Source organism: Paramacrobiotus metropolitanus, unplaced genomic scaffold (genome assembly GCF_019649055.1).
Source record: "Paramacrobiotus metropolitanus isolate TYO unplaced genomic scaffold, Prichtersi_v1.0 Parri_scaffold0000303, whole genome shotgun sequence".
Classification (NCBI taxonomy): Eukaryota; Metazoa; Tardigrada; class Eutardigrada; order Parachela; family Macrobiotidae; genus Paramacrobiotus; species Paramacrobiotus metropolitanus.
The window spans coordinates 46,090-57,655 of record NW_026570523.1 but is presented as its reverse complement, the minus strand read 5'-3'; the positions used below and the strand labels follow the sequence as shown (position 1 = coordinate 57,655).

General features: G+C 44.2%; 1 protein-coding gene and 1 long non-coding RNA gene across 4 annotated transcripts; both read left to right on the top strand.

The window, feature by feature from the left end:
• Positions 1-3,254: 3,254 nt before the first annotated feature.
• On the top strand, positions 3,255-7,847 carry LOC129601944 (uncharacterized). 3 transcript variants are annotated; one of them, XR_008692312.1, is made up of 5 exons: positions 3,255-4,088; positions 4,337-6,466; positions 6,531-6,923; positions 7,024-7,470; positions 7,539-7,847. It is a non-coding gene; the product is annotated as an uncharacterized LOC129601944 (long non-coding RNA). The 3 variants fall into 3 exon arrangements; XR_008692313.1 differs by having other exon boundaries at positions 4,337-6,923; positions 7,340-7,470; XR_008692311.1 differs by having other exon boundaries at positions 4,337-6,923.
• Positions 7,848-9,445: 1,598 nt separating this feature from the next.
• On the top strand, positions 9,446-11,334 carry LOC129601943 (uncharacterized). Its single transcript, XM_055500884.1, has 5 exons — positions 9,446-9,848; positions 9,917-10,135; positions 10,296-10,448; positions 10,555-10,935; positions 11,011-11,334. Exons 1-5 carry the CDS (start codon positions 9,510-9,512, stop codon positions 11,047-11,049), a joined length of 1,131 nt encoding a protein of 376 aa, XP_055356859.1. The 5' UTR covers positions 9,446-9,509; the 3' UTR covers positions 11,050-11,334.
• The last annotated feature ends 232 nt before the right edge of the window (positions 11,335-11,566 follow it).

Genomic DNA, 11,566 nt, shown 5'->3' with positions numbered 1-11,566 from the left:
CTTTCCGTTTTTTGAAACCGTTTTACGTAAGAAAGAAGCCGCATCAGTGGTGTGGTCAACCGCTCTAACAGTACGAAATCGAATGTCCGTATACCACCGTGAAAGTGCCGACTATCCCGAACGCGCTACCCGAATAATCGAAACCTCCACAGTGTGATGACGATTACGGATTACCGCTTTTGCTGCCGGTAGCAGACATTTCATAGTTTGGATTCTGTGAAATTCCTGCAGCCAAAATTCAACAACAGATACCAAGCGAACACGCCGTACGAAAGCGCCGCCAGTGAAAACCGAAAAACATGTCCATTATTACCGAAACCACTCCATCTCTGGCAGCCACCGGATTTAACGTTGACCAGCAAATGTAAAACGTTACAGTTAATCCCGTATTTCCTTTGATTTTATCCACGTCAAGTACATCCTGGGAAAATCCTTAGAAAAGTACCATCTGCCTAAATTTTGTCTGGCCCTGAAAGCCGAATTCCCGCTGTACTAATGCGGCACATCAATAGCGCCGACCAGTGGAATTCCCCAACCAAATGCCGCGCCAGTCGCATGCGTGCACAAAGAGGCCAGCCAGTACAAAACACCGTTTGCAAAAAGCAGTCGCTGTTTAGTTGCCCAGCCAACAATTATTAGTCTATCAGTTAACCACTCTTTGACATCCTTATTACCAGAAAGTAGTTCCGTATTTTTCCGTATTCTCACTCGAAAACGTTGATATTACCTGATCCTATTAAAATTGACCATCAACTGAAGCGTTTTGCCCGCGATTACAGTGGCGAAGAGGTAAAGCAGAGCCCTCGGTATGCCCAGCCATCCCGCCGTGGTCACCCGGCAGCGGCCGGCAGAAGCGCATCTCGCTGGGACTTTCTTCGGCCGACGACCGCCTACGGGGATATTGGCGGCGACATTATGCCGTACTTCTCGCATCCGCGTCACCGACCGATCACCGCTCCCATTCCGTCATCAAGCGCCTCGCTTGACTTGTTTCTGCTGCGGCAGAGCAGGTCATGTTGGGGCCAACTGTCCGCGGAATCAGGTTGCCCAAGTGCAGACAGAACTGTCGGACCTCAAACGCCAGGTGAGTGTGGAAGTGCTCCCAGAAGCCTCCAGTGCTGACAACGAAGCATGCGCCCGCCGCCTTACCGAGATCGATGGCCTTCTGGAGCAGTGCCACGCCGACGTCATGCAAGCCATCCAATCGAAAGCACCAACCGGAGGATACCGTTTCGACCTTGGTGACCAGGTTGTGCTCAACAACGCAGTTGTGCTCAACAGGAACCGCTCCGCGAAGCGGAGCGATTGATGCCAAAAGAGCTGCGATGGCGCTGCCAATACCTGCACTGACTGGGTACAAAAATCGTTTTTTTTTTATAAAGATTTCGCGAGGCTAAACTAATAATTTGCTGAAAGCCGGGCCGCATGTAACCAGTTTTTCAGCTTGTTCCTTTTAGTTCATTACTTATTTGTTTCAGCAAAAACTATAGAAAGGAATCAGATGGATATCGCTCCTTAGCCTAACTGTTATTGGTATCTAGCGTAGATTCTTTGGATAAAGCTTTTATTGTTGTGATAAAAAAAATTCAGGCTATATCCAAGTGTATCCGGTGCATCCAAACTATCTTGTAATATCCCAAAATATCCGTATCCTGCCGGCTGACCTTGGATATGGATATGATATTAGGATATTTTGGATATGGATACACTTTGGATATTGGATATGCAACATCTTTACAGTCCACATGGTCGACGTGAACACGAAACTACGTCCTGGAACCCGATTTGTCGTCTTTGACCGCATGTGCAGCGGAAATCGTGACGAGCAGGCCATCTAAACTTCGGCTGATATTATGAGGGTTGGCACGAAAGTTGCCGTCGCTGAGGACCGTCCGTCTGCCCACCGAGTTCTGAGTGATCCCGGACTTCGACCCAGAGAAGCGCAACACAGTCCGGCTCGGCGATATCGTGGAAGTGGTTCACCAGGAGATCTATTATCAAGTGAACTCTATCAAGGACGGGCCAACGGGAGCGCAGTGTGAATACGCACGGATCCAGCGTGTGCGGCTCAGTGACGGTTTTGTACACGTTGGCATCTCAGGTGCCGTTTACCATTCACCAGCAAAGCGCCCGTATACGCCATCCCGCACCGACCATCCGCCGCGTGGCTTCGGAAAATGCGCCAAATAAAGGGCGCAAACGCGCTTGAAGACCGGCCGAAAAGCCGCATCGAGATGAAGCAGAGACGGGACAAAGCGATATTCCTCGCGGGACCGGACAGCACAGCTCTCCGGAGATATTGGAGAAATGAGCGGACACGCTGCACGAAGAGGACATTAGCTGGGTTATTTTTGCATTTTATTTCGGATTTTTCCAGTTATGCATTTTGCCGCATTTACACTGCAACTAGCAGACCCCGGGCAAATTGCGCGGAATAAATAACGCGATCTTATTATAGCAGAGTTCACAGTTCTCAATAATAGTTTTCTGGAAAATTTGGCCGTTCCTTTCCCTGCAATGACGATCTTAGACCGGAAACTTTATTTCCCAAACGAGGATATAGTTTCTCATGGCTGTCCTTAATCGTTTTTTTGCATATGCAGTAAATTGGCGAAACACAAATCACGCAACAAAAAATCACTTCAGTACGTAATACACTTTCCAAAACACTTAATTAAAAAATATCAGGAAACACAACATTGCGCGTGTAAATACTAACTCTGTCACGTATCTGCCCCGAAGCAACCTTTACCTTTATCGAAGTAAAAGACGAAACAGAGTTTCGTTTACAAAAACGCTACATAGAGTTTCTCCCTGGGAGAAAACAGGCTGTGCAGGTACAGCCTGAGTCGTTTCAGCGTCTGTCCTTGTGACTTGTTTATAGTCATCGCGAATGCTACGCGAACAGGAAACTGCTTTCGCTTGATACTGAAAGGCATACTGAGTTCCGACGCTGTTAAAACCACGCGCGGCAAAAAAACCAGCTGTCCAGCACATTCACCGGTCAACACTTCCGCATCCAGATGATTGTCGTGAATAAATCGCACAACCATTCTGGCTGCGTTGACCAAACCTGCCTTTCCGTTGAAATTCCGTAAAAGCATGACTAATGTGCTCGGCTCAGGAAAAGTCCATGAGGTGGTAGTCCAGCAGGTGTTTAACTGTGAATGAGCTCCGGGGGATAATTAGTGAAATTTTCTTCGTTTTCGCTTTCTGCAGAGTCAACACTGAAGTATAATCGGCCATTTCCAGGCATCAAATCCTTCACAACAATCTTGTTGATTTCAGCACAGTGAGTGCATAGTTTGCTAGCAGTGACACGTCTGCCGGATTTATCGTCTGGCTCTAAATTCACTTCACCAACTCTGCAGGGGATTCTTGATACACACAATCATCCGGCACTTGCAATATTTCGTCTTGCACTACCGGATCACCCTGCAGTCGGCCTTCATCAGTCACAACCAAATTTCAATGCAGTATGAATACAGCTGTATTGTACATATTATCGGTCAAGCAAACACAACTTTCGATAAAATGCTAAAACATACTCGTTTCTAACAGACGATGGTTAACGCAACTCGGTGAAGTCATACAAATGCTCACACTATGAGTCACGACTGTACAGCCGGCGTACTCGTACTTTACCACTAAAGTTCAAATCAGCGCTTATTGACCAAAATATGAGACTTATACCACCTTGTAGTATAAAATCTGTAGTATTTGGATAGATTTTTTGTTTTCCGATAAGTATTACTAATTTTGTGTAATAATCATCTAAACCAAGTATGGGAAAGCGTTCCGTGACGTCTGTGCGCGCACATCAAAGCTGCCGCCCATCGCGCACCTGAGATACGGATCTTCTCTAATACTGATCGCGGATATGCTGCATTGCATGGTTATCAGTTGGCAGATCATATCCGCGGATTCAGTGCGAGCTGAAGTGTTCTGAACAGGATCTGCGTTATTTTGTGGGCATAATTATTTACAGCGGAATTCTCCAGTTGCCTTCGCAGCGGCATTTTTGGACGCGCTCTGCTTTGTTCGATTTCCCAGCAGTGTCTTATCAGATTACGAGGAGCCGTTTCGAAGTAAGTTTTTTTCAAGAGAAATCCGTATTTCTCAGGGGGTTTGGTTAGTATCTCGAAAACTATGAGGAATTCGTACTTCCGGTCCAGCAGAAGAATTGTAGGGAATATTCAGCTCTACTAGAAAAAGTCATTAAATTTTGTAAAGGTTTAGTATTTTAGAACTAGAAGTTATTTCCCCTAGGGGGGAAACTGACAAAAATTTTCGAAATGTTATTTTAAAATTATTTTCATTAAAAACGTTGTTCTAGGAAATCAAAAAGTTTCTGCATCTGGCCGACAACGACCATTTAGTACAGGCGACATTTGGCAAAGGTCAACCCCTTCATGGACATTGTGAAAAAGAAACTCCTGCAGTTTGGCTGGTTTGAAGAGAATCTGAGTGTGGATGGACAGATGATTCCCTACTTCGGACATCATTCCTGCAAAATATTTATGCGTGGGAAGCCTTGTAGATTCGGCTACAAGTTGTGGGTGATTTGTGGCGCTAGCGGTTATCCGTTTTTTTTGGCTATACCGGAAAGGAGGCCGCGGTAACTCTAAAGCCTCTTGGGTCAAGAGTCGTGTTGTCGCTGCTGAGCCATGTCGACAATCCAGAGCTCCACACGGTTTTTTTTGACAATTTTTTTACTCCTTACTTGATGAACTGCGAAAGCTAAAATACAAAGCTACCGGCACTGTGGGTGAGAATCGTTTGCTGAAGTGTCCATTCCCAGATAACAAGAAATTCAAAAAAAACCGCTCGAGGACATTACGTAGGCTACTCCACGAAGGATATTGTAACAGTGAAGTGGCACGATAACACCCCGTTTGCTTGGCTTCTAATTATGACACAGTTTTGCCGCTTGGGAAAGCAAGACGTTGAAGCGCATCGGCAAAGTAGCCAATCGATATCACTCAGCCGAAGATGATCGCCAGCTACAACAGATTCATGGGCGGCGTAGATTTGTGTGATCGATTCATTAGTAATTTCCGACCAATGATGCGGTCCAAAAAGTGGTGGTGGCCATTTTTTGCTAACAGCATTGCCTTGATGACCGTTGCGGCTTGGCGTGTCCACAAAGAAGTTGGCGGAAATCTTACGCAAATTCAGTTTCTGACGGAGCTGGTAGAGGGGCTGCTGCTGTCTGGAACAGAACAGCCCAGTGTCCGAACGGGACCGAGAACGCCGGTGTCCAGCACAGTAAGATTCGACAACATACAGCACATTCCGGAGAAGTGCAAACGTGGTGAATGCAAGCACTGTCGTGGCATTTCAGCGCGACAGAAGTGTGGGAAGTACAATGTTCGGTTGCATAAGTCCTGCTTCCCGCTGTACCATTCGCGTAACTGACGGATAACGTTGCCAGCTCGTTGCTATTTTCAAAATAAAAGTTTTCGGAATTTTGTACCAATTATATTCGTTTGCATTTTCACTCTATTTTTAGGTTTTTTTGTGTAATTTTTTCACTTTTCTATGTTTTTACGCTATGTTGACCACTGGTCAGCCGGATGACCATGACGATAGTGCAGTCATTTCTATCTCGTTCTGACTTGTCGTTTGAGGCAAGGGCAGACCTTATGCAATTTGTCTATCAATTCCTATAAATAGTTGAATTTGACCTGCCAAAGGGCAGGATGCCCATCCCGGTCAGTTTGACAGGCTCTCGCCCTGCTTGACCTATGGTCACAAAAATTTCCAAAAAAATAGTTTTTCTTAATTGATTCATTTTGCTACTAATCACCAATTTTCAAATTGGTATTCTCACTGCTTCTAGTAGCTGACTTTGGTGGGTTAATTCGATTATTCCAGTTACTAAAGTTTTTCCCGGCATTATCAATGCCGGGCAATTATGACTGAAGCATCGAATTGCAAATATCGCGTCGATATCTTTCGAATTACCGCCCGTATTTCAATGCATTTAAAACATAATAACAGGCGGTGAATAATACAATTAAAATAGCATGTGGCGTTCTTCGACGTCAATCGGCTCGTTAGCCGGCTTTTCACGAAGCTTTATATGCAGTTGTGCGACTTCATAATGCAATTCGCGATATCAGACTGCAATGGAGAATATTAAACCGGGAATATTAAACCGAGAATATTAAACCGAGTTAATTTAACTCATCCCGGTCTGATATTCTCCATTCCAGTTCGGTAAGGATATCACTAAATGGCGAACACGACGAGCAGTCGGCTCGGCTAACATTCATAAAATTATCGGCATTAATCGGCTGAATACGGACAATCCGTTCGGCTCTTTTAAAGCTTTAGCGGCGAAGTGCTTACTTTATTAAACTGTGCATGATGCATTGCAGTACCGACGTTTTTAAAGCTATCGGTTTGTGGCGTTGGTGTTTTCCGTTGCATTCCCATGCAGCGCAGGCATAACGCTTACATGGTACAGATGCTACTTCGATCCCCGATCCTCCTATTAGCGTTATATTCTTCTACGCCGATTTTAGATGCAGGGTTTTGTACGGCGTTACGCTGCATTATTCTTTCCCCGATCCTCCTGTCGACAATTGCGCGCACTGCCAGATTCCCTGTACGGCCAGACGGTTTCTATGCGAAGCCAAAAGCAAAGTTTGGAGAAGCGCCGTCACTGTCTACCAGGAAATACCAGCTATGAGGCCCGACATACACCGGAACCGGAGTTCCTGAGCTGATTTCTTATTACCGTCGAACCAATGCCGTCTTAACTACACATCGGAAGGCACCACACACCAGGGATACCTCAGTGAGCGCATGGAGAGTAAAATGTGGCCCCGCGTCAAGACGTCAATCTTGGGAGCAAGCAAGCAACAACATCGTTCATCGACCGCGTCGCACCGTCTAGGACCGTCACTTCACCGCAGGTAGGCCGTTCTGCTGTATGTAGATATCGAGTGGTTCATCTGACCTATTTTTGCCAACAATTTTCCGCAAGGATTATTGCTATTTTTTTGAATTTTTCAGCCGAAAACGGCAGCTGTACGAGCAACCGTCTTTAATTATTTTTCAACGGAATATTAGCGATATTGCTGCTGATTTTTATCAGAATATCGTTAACAAAATCAGCAGCTGCTGGATCCGATCGTCGCAATTTCGCATATCGTTTTCGATATTTTACCGGGATAAATGGATGAATTCACAAGAATTTATCAATTAAATTACGCCGTATTTGTTAGCCGAAACACTGAAACCTTGCTGCCGAGCCAAGAATCCGAATCTAACAGACTGAAATCCAAAAACGTCCCGGCCATGTGCATGTAATGCCAATATCTGTCCGTAGACACTTCACATACGAGGCGAAATAGGAGTCGGTGCGATACCTACGCAGCCCCACTTTCCTGGGCTGTGGCGCCGATCTCCTGGCACCGATGTTGTTTCGAACTGCTACGAGTAGTTTTGCGAGAAGTTCAGGTGTGTTAACGAGATACAGATACTGTACACGTGTATTTCATATAATATATATATAGCTGCCGCTGCAGTGCTGGCGCTGCCGCCGAACTGGCATGCCGGGAGAAGATTGGAAAATACAAGTCGCTTACCGATCGCTGTAATTTTGTCGCCTTTGCATGTGAGACTTTTGGCACTTGGTGTGAGACCGGCATTGTAACGTTAAAGGAGATCGGTAAGAAGTTGTTTTTAAGGACGGGTGAGAGTCGCTCTACTTGTTTTCTGTTTCAGCGTTTAAGTTTGGAGATTATGCGTGGTAATGCAATGAGTGTATTGTGCACGGTCCCTTCCCATGTCAATTGGGACAAATTCTTCATTTGATCATGTTTGTTGAGCGAAGCTCGCCTTGTATATTGAGAAATTAAATTAATATATATATATATATATATATATATATATATATATATATATATATATATATATATATATATATATATATATATATATATATATATATATATATATATATATATATATATATATATATATATATATATATATATATATATATAAACTACCGCTAATGTATTGTAAGCTCTGAGTGTCCGCCGCTTATATTAGTAATGTATGTTCAAAGTATTTATCGGTGATATGATGCCTAAGTCTTATCGTCGTCTGTAATATAAGCTACAAATATGAACGTTCCATTACCTCTGACCCAACAAGTGGACTCCGTTCTTGATCCCTAAACTTTCGTTGACGTAATGCAAGATAACTACGAGATCGCTTCTTATTTTCGCATATGGCGCCATGCCGCCAACTCTTACTTCGGTTACCAACAGAAGGACAGACTGAAACTTTTACGTCTTTGGCTGGCTTAGAGGATCCTCATTAGCTCCAGTCGCATATGTCGGTCAGTAAATTGTCGGGATTCATAACGGAGGTCAGAGAACTGACATGCTACCCCAGGATATATCGTAGCCGGTGACCACGAAAATGCAAGTTGGTGTGCACCGAAATATGGCAGACCGGAGTAGAACTAAATCTAGTTAATGCGCGTTAAAGCGCATACTGATCAAAGCTCAAGCTGCAAAGCTCCTGTATAACCCGCTATGTCAAGGCAGCCATCTACAAGGGCGTAGTGCCGGCTGCTGTGGCACCATAGCGTTACTGTCGTAACGTGGTTCCATAAAAATGTTTGCAACGGACAGCGATCAATCAATGACGAACACTCGATTGATCGCTGAGGTTATCCGAATCCAAAAGCGCAGTCATGAAGGTCACAATTAACTGGCAATGGCCGCCTAGGTCCTCCAGGACAATGAAATGGGAGTTTGCATTAGCAGCTAAATTGCTGACATACATGCAGGAGTGAGATTTCTAAATTACCCTTTGCACAGATTTCAGTATCCGTAGAGAAAGAACTTCTAATACCGGAAACATATGTATGTGCTTGAGTGCCGACCCCCGGATCAGAACAGTCTATTGAACTCAGTCACAAGCGCTGCTTCGTTTCGGGAAGTTGAAGATTGAAGTGGATCTCGTAATGCTTTTACAGGACCACTCTTCGTTGGGAGCTGATCAAGTTACACAGAAAGCTACAAAAACCCATTAGTTTACCCAATGTATTTTCGATTCACAAAGTACCGAAACTCAAAGCATGGAAGTAAGGGCGTAATCGTTATACGAACTCGAGCAAAGTTCAGTTAAGCAAGCAGAGTTGATAAAGTAATAATAATTAACAATCGGTGATGCTTACAGTTTGTGCAAGCGGAACACACCGCAAGAGCCATGTGACTGTATTCGAAATGCTGAACGTTAAAATTCTCGGCAATATTAACAAACCGACATTTCCGTTGACCAACTCATTCTCTATTGGCCGTCCGATTGAAAGCCTCAGAATTTGGAGCGTACTTGTGTAGGACGGGTTTTCGTCCGTTGCTCGCATTGGCTATTAAGTAACAAAAAATAGTCTACAGATACGACTATATTTATACGAACCCTAACAGCAATCCAGCTGAAGAAGCGCGCTTTCAGACCTGCGTGTTGCATATTTACTGAAAATGGTTTTGGTTATAGTTTTATCCTTTTTTTCAGTTTTCTGTGTGGAGAACACGGTTGCGCAGTTGACAACCAGGCAATGCAGCGCAAATGCTTCAGTTGTCAGTTCGCGTTGCTCGTCCACAAATAACGTGATTGCTGTCAGTACTTGTAAGACGTACTGCAACTCCACTACACAAAGCAGTACGACATTATATTCGAAGTTCTGCGCTTCCAGCAGCAGTTGCACTATTGGATCTACGTGCAACATTCAGTCATGCAGCATCACCTTATCTGGGCCAACATCTGTAGATGTACCTTGTGATTACAACAATAACCAAGTCATTGGAGGAGACCTTACGGTACTGTCTGTTTGTTGTTTCATTCATTACAATTTTCAAAAGCAAAAACTTGGTGTGTTCTTTTCCAGATCTCAAATGGTTGTGGCAGTAGCTCTAGTCAATTCGTGGTGGCAGAAGTAATTGCCAGTAACAAAGCAGATGGAACTCACTACGTGGACGTTGATCCTACGACTGGGAAGTGGTACAGGAGCGCAACTTACGTGGTCACACAAAACCTTTCACAAACGTACGAAGTCACAGTTGTTAACCTGCCAAGCGGCCAAGCATCAAATAGCATCAATGTTACGGTACGTGTTACGGTAGCTCTCCAGTTGCGCAACGCTGAAATATTCAGATTTTAGAATAAAAACTAGAGCGAATGCAGTTTAATGGTGTTAGGCTTCTGAACGATAACTATCTAGCCAGATACTGCATGCATGGTATGCCATAATTTAAGGATGGTTTCAGTTCAACTTCGGATCTTGCACGTTTGGATTGATAGGCCCAGATAGTGCTCGCGTTTGTCTTGGTTTCCCACCTGGAACCTCTATTGCCGACCAACAGACTGCTGGGTCAACGGAGCAACGTAGTATATGGCTGTATCCTCAGCTAACATTTTCGGTACGCCTATTTAAAATTAACTCTAGAAGTTGAGCCCTGAAACACTGTCTGGCGCAAACTGCAACACTTTTGCGCCAGGAAACGTCTTTTAAACGGGTCTCTGTAGGCAACTAACGTACCTCCACTGATGCCTGTTATTTTCGATCTGGCAAAAGACGCAGTTCCTGTTGCTGGCTTGGGAACTCCAAATACCGCTAATGGTGGGATATATTCCCCGGATGTTATATCAAATGTGGGCGGAGATTCACAGATTTTTATTAGTAATTATAATATCCTTACTGGTAAACCTAACACCGACACAATCGGAATATACGGACAATCGTACAACGGCAACTTACCGGCTTGCGACGCAGGCGCTACTGTAACTCCAGCAGCTGGTGCACCTGGAAGCGCCGTAACGTCCGGTACGTGTTGTCAGACGTTGCGGTTTTCCGTGTCTCCTGGAGTGCAGAGCACACCGTATCAGACCGGCTACAAAGACGTGCTCGTAAGAAGAGACTTGCTTGTGCTTCAATATATCTTGATTTCCCCTTGTCATTCTACAAAATACACTAATTTTCAGGTCTGCTATGAGGACGTAGGCGGCTGTACGTACACTTAGGATACGAAAACCGGCAAACCTAAACACAAGAAGTCGGGAAGTCTGCCGTAATTTATGATAAACTCTTAAGTTGTTATTTCAAAAACTACTGATCGCCAGATTTTGCGCAGATGCAACTGAAGGCTCTGGCGTTTCTGTCAATAAATGGCACCAAATGTAACTGAAGAGGCGAAAACTTAGTATAAAACGGATTCTCCTTAGTCAAGTATGGAAAACAAGCAAAATTTTACAGAAAGCAGCATTTTCATTAGCCGGGCTTACTAGACGACGCTGCTCAATTGTGAAGCTGTAGAAACCGAACAAAGAAGAAACGGCTCAGTTGATGGAGCAATTTAAATATGAATACAGAGGGTTATTCAGCCAAGTGTGTTCACTTTTTGAAAAATTTATATTTAGTCCCCACAAGATCATATTGCTTTTTTAGATATTTTATCGGATAGCCACAACATTCAGCCGTAATAAAAATATGATTAAGTTTAGATTTCATTACCCTTTGACACAAGAAAAAATTAAATGC